This window comes from Papio anubis, chromosome 8 (assembly GCF_008728515.1).
Source record: "Papio anubis isolate 15944 chromosome 8, Panubis1.0, whole genome shotgun sequence".
Taxonomy (NCBI): Eukaryota; Metazoa; Chordata; class Mammalia; order Primates; family Cercopithecidae; genus Papio; species Papio anubis.
Genome location: NC_044983.1, coordinates 54566513 through 54581264, shown reverse-complemented (window position 1 = coordinate 54581264; position 14752 = coordinate 54566513). Strand labels below are relative to the sequence as shown.

The 14752-nt window shown below is 37.9% G+C and overlaps 1 protein-coding gene across 2 annotated transcripts in view; it reads left to right on the top strand.

The window, feature by feature from the left end:
• Nucleotides 1–14752, top strand: part of TOX (thymocyte selection associated high mobility group box) — a 309872-nt gene that overhangs the window by 175653 nt on the left and 119467 nt on the right. For both annotated transcript variants that reach the window (XM_017962033.3, XM_021942355.2), the window contains one exon: nt 4948–5190. In XM_017962033.3, coding sequence (XP_017817522.1) covers nt 4948–5190 — 243 coding nt within the window. The remainder of the gene's footprint in view (nt 1–4947; nt 5191–14752) is intronic.

Below are 14752 nucleotides of genomic sequence, written 5' to 3'. Positions count from 1 at the left end.
AACAGTAATATAATTTTGAGTTCTTTGAATCATGTGCATCATTTAGACTGGCTCTGGTTTAGAACAAAACACTTTCTATGCTAATATGTTTCCAATTTACCTTGACTTAGTATGGTGAAGATTCAAGATAAAATTAAAAGTGTTGGCCTGATTTTCACCCTGCAGTCCTTAAATACTTTCTCTCCATTTGTGTAAGATGGTCATTGCTGACTTTCAGCATTGGTTGGGGAAGAGGGAGCTCGCATGGTCATGCTGCTGTTCAAGTTCCAATCCCTGAACTGGGATGGGTACATGTCACTATAAAATGTGATGAAGAAGATGATAGCACCTTTGAAAATCTATACCTGGCCTCCCTCAGCATTCTAGACTGGAACCTAGCCTCGTAGGACTTCTAAGGACATGTGATTCACTCCTTGGCAGCCTCTAAATTTTTTTTTTTTTTTTTTTTTAAAGTAGTGCTGTTATCTCCTGGGCATCTGGGGATCATCATGGAAAGGACCAAGTGATCTTTGTTCCCAAGAGGGTTGGAGAATGAATGATCTGTAAATTCCAGGCCTCACTGTGTCTTGAGGGAGAAAAATAGAGCCCAAGTCAGAAAAGGACCCTGCTGGAATAAGTGGACATGAGCACCAGGTCCCCTATATCACCCAGGGATGGCCTTCACATAAGCCTTCTCTGACAATTCAGCCCCTGATCTCATCACTCATATACCTTCTTGTGGTCTAATCAGGCCTTCTCTGCTGGCCAGGCATGGGCATCAGAACTGCTGCTGTGACTTCCTTCACATGCCCCAGCAGTCGCCCAAAGGGCCCTGATGTCCTGCCTGCCATGGGGGTTAGGCTCCACAGCTTCTGACAGCCAGGGGGTCACAAACTCTCCTTTGCAAATCCTCTGAAATCTGTGTGTCACTAAAGGATAGTAGGTGCCAGTCACTTCAGGGGATCAAAGCAGCAGTCAGAGAGGAATTATGTTGGTCAGTTTTGCATTGTTATAAAGGAATACCTGAGACTGGGTAATTTACAAAAAAAAGATGTTTAGGCGGCTCACGGTTCTGCAGGCTGTACAAGCATTGCACCAGCATCTGCTCAGCTTCTCGTGAGGCTTCAGGAAACTTTTACTGGTGGTGGAAGGTGAAGGGGGAGCAGGTGTGTCACATGGTGAGAGAAGGAGCAAGAGAGATGAGAGGAGGCACCAGGCTCTTTTTAACAATTGGATCTGTGTGAACAAGCAAGAGCTCACTCATTAGTTGGTGAGGAGGGCACCAAGCCATTCATGAATGGCATGACCAAACACCTGCCATCAGGCCCTACCTCCAACACTGAGGATTAATTTCAACATGAGATTTGGAGGGGACAGGCATCCAAACCATATCAGGGATGCAGACTGCTCTGCCCAGCCTTCCTGAAGCTGCTCAAGCCTCTACTCCCCTAACAGGATATTTTTGGCCTCCGGATATTCTGTGAGATTGTTACATACCATGTAGGTAACCGGCCTGTGCAACGTCTTCACAATAAAAGATATTTACTCAAACCCAGGAATAACAGTGTATATTCACAAACTTTGTGCCTTTAAAGAGTCATTTTAGCATTCATTTATTCATGCACCTACGCATTCACTTAGTGATTCATTTATTTATTCATTCAACAAACACTGAACACTAATTCCAGGTAGGCAGCTTAATGGGGAAGAGGGAAAATATTGAATCATATTCTATTGTATCACGTCCCCCAAAACTGCAAATTGTCTAAATTATGAAACTATTGTTAAGTTAAATGGATGTTTATTAAGTTTCTAAAAATCAAAATAAAGCTCTCATGTCATAGAAACCAACGTTGAAGAATTAGCAAATTCATTTCCACATTAAAAAATAATAAGTAATTAGCCTGGCATTGAACTTGTTGTACGTTCTGGGACATTTTGGCATTTGTGCAATTACCACTATACTTTTATATGGCATCAATTACACTGTAATAGGCTCATGGCAAATAAGTATATCATGACTTCTAATATAAAGAACAGAAACTACTAAGTAACCTTAGTAGTTAAAATTCTTGATCCACATAACTACCTATTACCAGTTAAGTTGTGGAATCTGTGGTTTTGGTATATAATTGTCTGAATTAAATACATTAATGTGTAATTACATGAAAAGAAACCATGTAGCTCAATTCAATTACAATTGTTATCACTGAATGTAAAGTGATACCAATTAAACCTTCTTTTAAACACCACAAATTAAGATTTAACTACTGAAGAAACTCTAGGATGTAAAGTGATGGTCTACTATAGGTGGAATATCCCTTAGTATTTTCGGAGACTTAATGGCATTCCTAAAATTAAAAACATCTTTCTCCTTTATTGCTGGCATTAGTTGTGCCTTATTCAGGAGAGTTTCTTTCTCTCTTTTTTTTTTTTTTTTTTTTTTTGAGAGAGTCTTGCTCTGTCACCCCAGGCTGGAGTGCCGTGGCATGCTCTCAGCTTACCACAACCTCCACCTCCTAGGTTCAAGCAATTCTCCTGCCTCAGCTTCCCAAGTATCTGGGACTACAGGCATGCACCACCACACCTGTCTAATTTTTGTATTTTTAATAGAGATGGGGTTTCACCATGTTGACCAGGCTGGTCTCAAACTCCTGACCTCAAGTGATCTGCCCACCTCAGTCTCCCAAAGTGCTAGGATTAATAGACATGAGCCACTGCGCCCCGCCAGGAGAGTTTCAAACAGGCACTAATTAACATCTTAAAAGATATCAACAATTCAGCATTTGCATGTTGACAAAGAGACAAATTGTGAAATCTGTATTCATATAGAGTAAATATTTAATTTCAGTGGGTGGGCAACGGGGTGGAATTTGAAAAAGGCAAGGCCTGATATTAATGCTAATACTATTACTTAAATTATGAAATTTTGTTTATCAAAAACAGTTGGGTGTTGGCAATTTTGTACCATCCAACCTAATAAGATAGTAGCAATTAAACTACTTTATAAATAGCATAGCAATAAAAATGCCACCTTTATGATATATTTATCCCTCATGTGTATTGAGTTGATATTTTCCAAGCTGAGTGAACTTGGACAAGTTATTTCATTTCTGAGCCTCAATTTTTATCTTCAGGAAACTGGGAGTAATAATAGCTACACAATGGATTACTGTAATGATTAAAAGGAGGCAACATAGTCAAAGACCTTGGAACAGTGCTTTAATATGAAATAGTCATCTCTCCCACCTCCCCATTAGGCGTCTTTTATGCTTATATGCATACTTGTACAAGGCACCAATGGCTTAGATCTGTTAAGAGTCTAAAACGTATCAGATGAGTGAGAATTTCATCAAACTTGTAATTTTGACACAGCACATACATATTTTTCACGTAAGATACATATTTTTAACAGGAGAATCTGATAATACGTGATTGAATTTTTAGAGCTGGTGTTTTTTCTAGCAGAACTTTAGATATTTAAGAAAAATTTTCTGCATAAGAGTCAAATTTTCCCTTCATACACCCCCTGTTTCTAACCTACATGTGCTGCCCTATGACCAGGTCTAAATTCCAGATGTTCCAAGTAGCTCTTCATTTAGTCTTGTCTTCTGATGGCACCTAAACAAATATATCAAAACTTGTACAACATTTAGAAAGTGGAACTTGAAGATTTTCTTTCTGTTAGACAAATAGACGCCATCTGGAAAAAATAACCCCAGGCACTTGGACACAGGAGCATGACGCTTGTTGGCTGGACACCCAATGAATACCTTACACTACTTTCTTTGGCTCCCACCCTTGCCTGTTCATTTCAAATCTTGAACACTTGAGCAGGCGCTGGGCTGTTAGACAAGGGAATCCTTGTTCCCCATACACCCAAACACTATGAAGGCCCGCTCTTAATTTGAAAGATAAGCTTGCAAGAATTATCTGGACCGAAATGTTTCCTTTCATACTGTGACACCTGTTCTATGAAGGACTGCTATATATCACTGTGTATTTAATATTAATTGGTAACAATGTTTTATTTTTTATTTCTTCCATATAGTTTTCAACATTTGCCACATCCCATTTTAAACAGGCGTGTCCTCATATAATCTTTCCTTCCTGCTCCCCTCCCTCCCTTTCTATTTTATTTAATGCTAGTTTGTAAAAGAAAAAAAAAAACCCATATATGTTAACTGCTATTTATTTTACTGACTGACTTTTATTCCAGGATTAGTATTATAATAATATTAGTACTATTTTGCCTTTCAAAATGGACAGAACTGAATTTAAATAATTGCAATATTATTTGTCAGCTCTTAGGGGGAAATCAAGTAAATCTTATTGGAAATCATAAAAGTAATCTTCACTTTGATTTTGATGATAAAATCTTTATGATAAAAATAGCTCTTAATGGCCTTTTTTTCATATATCCAACTTTCAGCGGAACTACACTTTTATGCAGCATGCTTAAGTCGCTTCTTTTCTAAGACATTTTCTTTTGTCAATTGTGAGCAGGTAGCCTTTCAAAACCCAAAAGCAATTGCCCAGAACTTCTGGAATTCATTTTTATTACATCCCATGATCTGAGCAGTAGGGAGCCCTGTGAAACATGTTTGATCAAACATTAATTTTATAAATTGCCTTCCTTCCCTACAATTCCCATGAAAAAGGTATTCAGCTAGATTAAAACTCTGGAAAATTTTAATGGGAACTTTGAAATCTGTTTGAGTTCAGCTTTTTGGAAAAATAAAACCACCTAATGGAAGTAGTCTTTATACCAGAAGTGGATCTGCCTTTGAGGCAATTTTCTTTCATGCATAATGATGAAATGGCAGCAGGATAATCTGAAAGTTTGAAACGTCTTTGCCAAATCCATACGCTGCTTGTAATAATATCTAAAGGGTCAAGTGTGTTTGATATGATGATGAAGAGCAAGAAGATGATAATTTGCAACAATGTCACTCTTGTCTTTCACAGTCCTACCCTGGTCCAAGCCTGGAAAGTGAAGACTTCAACATTCCACCAATTACTCCTCCTTCCCTCCCAGACCACTCGCTGGTGCACCTGAATGAAGTTGAGTCTGGTTACCATTCTCTGTGTCACCCCATGAACCATAATGGCCTGCTACCATTTCATCCACAAAACATGGACCTCCCTGAAATCACTGTCTCCAATATGCTGGGCCAGGATGGAACACTGCTTTCTAACTCCATTTCCGTGGTAAGAATCTGCTTACCTGTTTGTGGTGGGGGCTGAGGGATACCGTAAGCACACGGACCAAGTTCATGCGAAGGCCTGGCGTTGTGATGATAGCATTCTGAAACTGTTTCTAGCTGTGGAGACAGTTCTTTAGAAATCATACACATTTCTAAAGCAATGTTCTGTTTTATGTTTAAGTCAAGGCAAAATCAATTAATTACTTGTGCAGTCACTCATATTTATGACCCAGAGTACTAAATACTGTTTGACACTGAATGTGTTGTCATAGAGTCAAACCAGCTTACCAGCTTTCAGAGAAAAAGTCACCTTGAAAGATGCCACCTCTCATCCAGTGGAGGATTCCTCCCCGTAAGGGAGATCCCCACATCTTCTCAACTGGAGCTGCTGTTAACCTTGATTTTCCTTCCTATTTTCGGCTCTCAAGTTCCACAAATGTATACCATAGGAAAATAAGAAAACAATTTTCAGTTTTATTTTGGAGGTATAATTCTGATGAAAAAAATGTATCTCCATTAAAGTGTTTCAGTCTACTGGACCTGTTGTTTAACAATTTATAATGACAACACTACGAATTCCCCTTAATTTTTCAAATTTAATAGGAATGTGTATCAACCAGCAAACTAGCAAAAAGTCAAATTCTCAGGGTCTACCCAGGGGCTCCAGGGGTTTGCATTTTTTACAAGCATCCCACACTTGAGAAACACTGGTTTATTACAAAATCTTTCCTTCTGATTTTTATGTCTTTTGAAACTTAATAATTTCTCTGTCTATACCCCAATAGTGGAAAAAAAAAATCAGTAGTATATGGCCGAGGAGAGAGCTTTAGACCATGTCATAAAACCCTCCTCCCAGGTTAACAGTGACTTTTAATTAGCACTTTTTGGTTTTCATTGTTCAGTCACTTAACATTTCAACTAACTCTCTTGTCATTTTCATAAGTCACTGAACAGTACTGTCATTTTCACAATGAATAAATTGATTAACTTGCCAATATTATGTTGTTTCTGATTAAAAAACACATTTCATATTATCACTTCTCTAAATCATTGGGGGATATATCTCTAACTTGAGTGATTTTACAGGAGGAATTTTCTGTTAATCATGAACATAAGAGTGTAATAAAAGTAGAGTCAAAAGAAACTCCAAAGTAGTTTCTTTAAAGAATGAAACCCAGAGCCTACTGCGTCATACACAATGGTGTATAGAATTTTTCTAAAATCTGGCAGCCATCTGGGCGGCCAAGAGGGGAGAACTCATTGGCAACACCGTCACTCAGGTTTTTAGATTATATTCCACTTGTATAGATTTAGCTTATGAGTATTAAGTATGACTCCATAAATAGAAAATGGATTTTTTTAACATGCTAAATGTGTAAAGCTGAAAAATGTATTTCAGTGTAGTCACCTTGAAAAATCACCTGCCTGCTTCTCTTTGGGACTAAACCTTCAGACCCGATTCATGAGCCAAAGAAGGTATTCAGGTCATGCTTCTGTAGGGACCCCTGTTCCCTAGAAAGGAGAAGAAGGGGGCGGTCAGTATACATGGAAAATGCCAGTTTTGTTCTCTAGGCTTGTTCCCCATGGTGGGAATGAGATTGGGGCCATAGGAAGGATAATGAGATATTCAGTTTTATAGTTCAAGCCTTTTTCCTTTATAAAATTTACCTCCTTTCTAGTAACAAATTTACCCTCCTTAGCATTTCTACATCCATCTCAATACACCTTTAAGATACCTCACACTTAAAGAAATGCTTATGCAGTGTCAGTAACTGTGGCTCAGAGATTTTTTCCGGATTTGCTGCCCATGGCAGTTATGGCATCCTCAAATGGCACATTTGGGACTGGGCTCAGACACAGCCACAAGATAGGCCATTTCAGCTCTGTTCCCACTGTCCCTTCCTCTTTCCCTATCGGGAGCTTCTTTCTGTTCATAAAATTTCCTTATTCTGTCTGCCCACCAACCCACTGTCAAAAACTGGACTTTGATAATTTTGCCTCAACATGGTGTTTCCCTAAGAACTTTCAACATTTTGCGGGGTAGAGGGGAAACAAATCCCCTATTTGGCCTAAGCTAAAGGAATGAAGCTCTGATTTGCCATTCTAGTTATTGAAGGTGAGCCTGTTCAGGATTTTCATAGGGTGGCAAGTCTTTCCAATACCCCTCAAGCTACATTCTGGAGCTGCATGTCTACTGTGCCTCCTCACAGCACTGGTCCTAGCCTTTAATGCTGCAAGCAAAAAGCGACTCCAGCAAATACCCGTGTTGGTGAGACTGTGGGTAAGGTTCAGCACTTCCCAGTGGAATGTGGTGTAATGATGGAGTTCTTCTATGATCTGTGCTGTCCAACAGCAGTAGTCACTGGCTATTAAATGCAGCTGGTAGGACTGAGGGACCAATTTTTCATTTTATTTTATTTTAATTACTTTACATTTAAGTAGCCACATTCACCTAGTAGCTACTGTGTTAGACAGTATAAGTCTAGTTAATGATGTTGACTCTAGCATTAAGTCTATATTAAGCCCATTTTTTCCAAGCCAGCATGGTCTCAGAGAAAGATGATTTGGAGATTACATTTATTGTTTCTGTTTCTCAAGGCTTGGGGATCTCTGGCTGGATTCCAGAAGCCAGAGTCTGACACACTATAAAGTTGCGATAGAAATCTAATAAAGTTGGAAGAATCAGGAGCTATCTTTTGTCTATTAATTCCTATGAGAAACAAAGAGCCTCTTCAGTTCTTGTTTTGAGCTCTCATGTGACTAGAATGCCATTCCTCAGTGTATATATTTTGAAGGCTTACCATGGTCTCAATGTTTGAAAAGGCTCAAATGATTGATAAGACCTAGCTACTGTTCTTCTGGACAGTGAAAACGTAAATAGTTATGAAACAATTAGAAACATGGGGCAATTAGAGACTAAGAGAAGTGCCCAACTCAGATGTACTGGCCATGAACTGAGTAGGAACTCTTAGTCGAAAGAGATGACTGTACTCTGGTTTGGGTATAAAACTTAGTAGAAAAGATAGGACAACAGTCACAGCTTGAAGGTGGGCTTTGATTTGGATAAACCAAGAGGAAAGAAAAGGCATGTTGGAGAGTGTTCAAAAATCAGATTGGGTATTTTGAAATGGGAGATTTGACGAAAACCTTCAAAAAGTAAAGAACTTGGCCATGTTAGGACAGATTATAAGCAATCGCCGGTGGTTTTTACTCAAGGGCAAAAGTACTATGAAAGCAATGTTGTAGGAAAATCCTTCTGGCAATAGGACCCTGTGTAGATAGCAGGGGTAAGAGACAGGGGTTATGGAAAGCCCCTTGGGCCTGTTATTCCGATGTAGGTAAGAGGTGCCGAGGAACTATAGCAGTGTGGTGTGCCATTAAGCCATTTTTGCATTCACAAATATGTATGGATCTAAAGATGAACAACATTTTGTCTTTTCATATTTTATATTTTAAAAGCATGAAGGGATTATTTTCTTTGAAAGAAACTTCGAATATTAAATTTGCTCATCACACTTCCTTGTAAAAACGTACTAAAACTCTTTGCTAGCAAGTTTTCTCATGGCTAATATGATCACAAAATTTAACAACCGAGCTATGGGCTGGTTTGCCAATTGTTGAAATATGTTTATGTGTAGGGACAGTTTATGTCATCAGTGCCCATTAGACAGGAATATAGTGTCTACAGATATGAGAGCGTAAATGTTGCCAACCTAGAAATGACAGTGCCCCTTCCAAGATTTTCTTTCCAGGTCAGTATGAGAACAACTAATAAAAGCTAATAGTTGCAGATTCTAAATATTGATTTTGCTGTGAATTTAAAATTCCTATGAGTAGAAGCCATCCTGGGAAAATGTATGTATAGGATCAACTTTCTCTAATTATATTTTCTAAAAGCTCTTGAATGTGATCAAAGCTGAACCTTTTGCTGTTAGTATTGTGATTGTATCTTTGTGTTAGTATTTTCACATGGTGACATTTTACTATTCAAATGGATCAAGGAAGTGAAAAACACTTAAGTTCTTGTATATTATTTATTATATATATTTAGATATTGCATAGATTTTAGATGTTATTGTGATGTTTTATATATGCATTATGAGATATTATGAGATATTACTTATATACCAATTATTATAATGTATGTCATTTGCTGAAATTTTGTTTTTAGATATATTTTCTTGTATCCGCCTCTGTTTCTTATGTCCACTGGCAACACAAGTGATACAGTTTCACCATTTGTAAGCATTTCCTACAAGCCTAATATAGTAGACATCAACAATTTAGTCCATAATTAAAAATCAGTATCTGAATGAGGGTCTAGTATCCCAATTTTACAAATGAAAAATGAAAGTTCAAAGTGGTTAAGTGACTTAATGGCTTAGCCAGTAAATACTCCAGCTTCATTATCAGGAAAGTGGGGATGATAATACTAGGCCTTACCTCACGGGGTTCAGGAAATATTTAAGATTACTCAGACCAGTAGCTGGCACATAGGAAGCATTATATAAGTGCTGGTTAAATAAAATTAGAAAAGCAAGTCTGTACAACTCTTTTGGAGAAGTTAAAATGCATAGGAAGGAAGACTTTCCAAAAGAGTTATTTATACTTTCACCCTGAATCTTCACATCTGTCAAAAAAGACTGCAATAAGCCTACTATTAACCAAAGGAGTATTTACCTTTTACTGGGTGTCTTTATTTATCATTGTGATTCAAATTGATGTCTTTGGGCCAGAGAGCCTCAATTCAAATCCTGACGCTTCTGCGTACCAACTGTGTGACCGTGAGTAACTTTTTGTGCCTCGGTTTCACCTGTTTAATCTCATCATGTTGTAAGTATTAAAGTAGCTATTATCTGTAATGTCTAGCTAGATAGATTCAGTAGGAACCTCTTTCTGATAAAAAGGTATCCAAGCTAGATATCTGTATTGCCTTCTGGAATTTATCGTAGACATATTGGGGTGCAGCATACATAGGGTGAAAGTTTTTCCCAAATTTCCCACCACTTTTTTGCATTTTCTTGTCTGTGCATTTTATTGTTAGTAGGGATTCCTGCAACTAGTTAAATTTCTGGCACTTTGAAAAAGATTCCATTTTCCTAAAGTCCCTCTTTTCTAAGACAGGCTATAAAACAGGGTAGAATTTCTGTAAGTATATAACTGTCAAATAAGTGCCAATTAGTTCTGATTCTCTAGGTCCAAGTTAAATAGTCATTCATGACCCAATATGTAAGAGTTCCATTTTTCTCAACATTCCTCTGAGTTATTTTGATAGTGAGTAATTGATTTGTGTGCACTTCTCAGAGAGTGGAGTCTGGTTAGAAAAGCATTGAAATGAGAGCCATGGATAAGCTTGTCAATCATGGGCAAGTCACTGAACCCTCTTACCAGCAGCATTAGAGTAGATCTATGCAAGACTGGGTCCACACTGAGCTTGTTGGGATGTGGGGTCGGGGGTGGGGCACAGGAGTTAGCCGGAACAGTATTGCTTTTATTTTTATTTGCATTTCTTATAAAAGTTCCCTTGAACAAATGTTCTGCCCCCAAGAAGATGGAAAGCCCAAGACTAGTTGATCTCTGTGATCCTTTTCAGGACTAGCATTTTCCTATAATTTGTTCTCTGTCAACCACACAACTTTGATCTAGACTTTGAGACTCACTGGGTTTGCCATGTTAGTTACTTAGTAATTTTTCTTGCCATTGCTTTGGCTGTCTCAGTGTTTTAACTGCGCCCCCTCACCCCCCTTCAAAGTTTAATCAATTGTAAGAACCTACTGGATAGATAATTTCTTTTGACTGGAAAATGTAATCCTGCCATTAAAAAAAAAAAAAAGTGATGTTGCTTTTTGTGGATGGATAGTGTTTTCATGTTGTTCAAAGGAAACTACAGAACTATTTTAGCAGAAAGGTAGAATAAGAAAATGCCCATATTAAGTATTCATGGCTGAAGAAAAATCCTTTGATTTCTCCAAACTGAAATCAAGAGCCTCTCTTCTGTTTCTCCCCACTTTGGTACATTCACCGCTGGGCTTAATCATGGATTGGTGAACGGGAAAATGCAACCTTGTATAAAGTCATCCCAGACTCTCAGCCTGGCCTATATGTGGTGATTGCTTGTTCTTTGTGCAGTCAACAGAAGCTCTTTCATACAAAGAAAAACCGTGCAAAGTTTTAGAATGGCCTCGAAGAAAGGATTCATTTAGAACCTGGGCTTTTTGTAGAGTGTGCTTCCTAATGACACATTATAGAAAATTTACAATGAGGAAAGCAACAAAGGCGATTTCAATTTCTTTGAATGTGTCAAATTTCCAGTTCTGGAGTTTGAAATGGAAAAAAGATGTTAAAAGGCAATAAAACTGGGGGGTTTATTTCCCAAATGCCTTCTTTTTCCAGCGAACAAAAGCAAGCATAATGTATATACTCAGATTTATTGTCATTTTTAGCATTCAGTCATGGTACACTTTGCATTCAAAGGCCACTGTACAACTGTTTTGACAACCATCACTTTCATAGGTGCTATGTAGGACTCATGAAACTGAAGCAGAAGTGTTCCTTCAGGCCTATGGGGAGTGCCGCACATCAAGGAAGTCAGATGTATTAGAGCAGCATGAATTTCCAATATGTTGCCATTATGGAAAAGACCACTGGCATATTGAATAATGCAGCTTTCAAAGCCAAGCAGAAAATGTGATTACAGACAATTTGATTGCTGTTTTTAAAATAAATATTTTCTAAATCTTGAGGTATTTTATTTCATGTAATGCATAAAGTATGTAACCATGGACTAGAGCTAGGCATCTTTCAGAACACGGAGGAGCTTATGATGTCAGCCCATTTAATGATGGAATAATAGAGGTGTTTGTTTAAAATGGAATGGATGTCACAGCCACTTGTTCCTTTCTTTAAACAGAAAGGAAAATAAGCCATAAAAAATAATTTTGCCACTTGGACAGAAGAAAAATGATGAAGACCAATTATTTAGCATTATGCCACAATTCATCAGATGTTTAGCAATTACAACCTGGTTTTTTTTTTTTTTCCCACAAATTATCCTTTTTTGAATATCGCAGAACACAAGAACAATGCATTAAACCACTTTAATACTGTGAAGAAATGGGCTGTTTTTTTTGTTCTTAGTTTTGACCAAATACAGTAAATATGTGGGTTGGTTGTGTTTTTTCTTTTTGGACAAATGCTTAATAAGGCCAAAAATAGGTGTTGTTTGTAGTTAGTTGTTAAAATCTACTTAAGACCTTTGTTTGTGCAAAACAGACTACTTTGAATGTGGTATTAATATAGTTCAATGGACTCAGTATGTTAATGATTTGGGGCTATCTTTTATTGCTATAATAAAATATTATTCCAAACTAGAGTTCTTCTTAATAGGAGCCAATTTAAAAATAACACTTTTTCTTTTCTAAGCCAAGTAATCAGACTCAAGATTCACTTGGTATATAGGAGTTCTTGTACTTTTTCTTTAACCCTAGAGTTCATACAAAGGTGTGCCTCACCCATGCATGAAAGAAGTAAAAAAGGTATAACATCAGTTATATAATATGCTGTAAGCAAACTCTGGGACCTACTTAATCCAGTCTCTTAAGTCTAGGCAGGAGTAAACCTAAACCATTTCAGATATGTGGTTTTCTAGGAGCCAAGATTCCATAACTTTACTTGGTAGCCTGTTTGTGTTTAATTAACCTTGTAACATTAAGTTAAATTGCATTAAGATATTTAGATTCCTTCCAGGAATTTCCTTATTAAAGTTAAACCAAAATCTCTTACTTACAAAATAGGCAATTTTAGGCTCTCAGCCATCTGAATGCTTGGAGAACACTTGATTTCAAATATTTGACATTTATTAAGTCATTCCTGCAGTTGTGTTTTACCTGGCCCAAATAACTCTAACCTTTCCTCAAAGGTCATTATTTTTCAATTTTTAAATCAAATTCGCTCTTTTTTTTTTTTTACGTTTGTAATCTTTTTTTTTTTTTTTTTGAGACGGAGTCTTGCTCTATCGCCGGGGCTGGAGTGCAGTGGCCGGATCTCAGCTCATTGCAAGTTCCGCCTCCCGGGTTTACGCCATTCTCCTGCCTCAGCCTCTCGTGTAGCTGGGACTACAGGTGCCCGCAACCTCGCCCCGCTAGTGTTTTGTATTTTTTAGTAGAGACGGGGTTTCACCGTGTTAGCCAGGATGGTCTCGATCTCCTGACCTCGTGATCCACCTGTCTCGGCCTCCCAAAGTGCTGGGATTACAGGCTTGAGCCACCGCGCCCGGCCTTGACGTTTGTAATCTTAAGGAATGTTGACCACAATGGATGGCAGAGCTCTAGAACCTGAGATTGCAGATTAATTTCTGATTTTTTCAAATTATTCTCTGCCTCTACATGGATGTTTTATGATAAGGTCCTTAATAGCATCATTGATTGCTGATATGTTTAATTGCTGATTCCTTGATCCCTCCTACACTGTGTGACTCTTGCTGTGTTGGTTTCTAGCCAGCAGTTTCCCATCTTGTATTTGTGCAGCTCATTTCATGTCCTAAAGGCAAACATCTGAAAAGGCCATTGTGGTGCTGCTCTTCAAGGCGTCTTTTTTTTTTTCTGCCTGGGTATCTGTTATTTAGCAAACAGATGAATAAAAAAATTTAGTGTAGCTTATATGTGAATAATTGTCTTTGGACAAAAGGGTTCTAAGTACATCCATAAGTAAGAATTTCCAGATCCTAGCCATGAGCTTTCAGTCATTAGTTATAACTTCAAAATTGTTAGTAGAATGTTTCCTAACGTGTGGAGGGGGCAGTTTGGGGAAAGCAGCACAGAACCTGGATAAAGAAGACATAGGACTGGAAAGAAGGAATAAACAATAAATGAAAATAGCCCTGTTCTGGATAGCAGTTACATACCTGGAGGATCTGTCCAGGCATGTGTGGGGTTGTGGATGGGGCTTCTTCCTTCCTCCAGTGCTTCTGGAACTGAGCTCTATGCTCCTCATTTCAGGTCCAGCAAGTTTTCTGTCCTCACTCTCCTACCTTGAATAATCATGCTGGTGCTTCATGTGTCAAGGATTGCTTTCTCTTTCCTTCCTTCACCATTTAGCATTAACACTCAGCATTAACTCCACTCCCCACGGAGAAAACCATTTTTCTGGTTCTCTCTCTACCTCATAAGCTCATTACAGGAAAGAGGACCTAGAAACCCTGAGAGCTTACTTGGTTTCATTGCCTAGACCTCCATGCAGAAATTACGGATGACAGTGCTCTATATAAGTGTACAATCCATAGTAGGAGATCAATAACTATTTCTGATTGAATGAATCTATTTGTTCCCACTTAAAGTTATCTCCAGCCATAATATTTTCCCCTGACAGGTACAAGATTATCATTGCTTTTTGGGCTGACACTTCTAAGCAGTTGTTTAGTCTTCTAAAATGATACAAGTATTCCAGTTTTATAGAATAGTATAATGTCATTTATCATGGGGTCTAAAATGCTATAATGCTTTCAATATACCTAAATGAATTTGAGCCCTAAACATAGATTTAACTTTACAGTCTTAATATTTAATCAA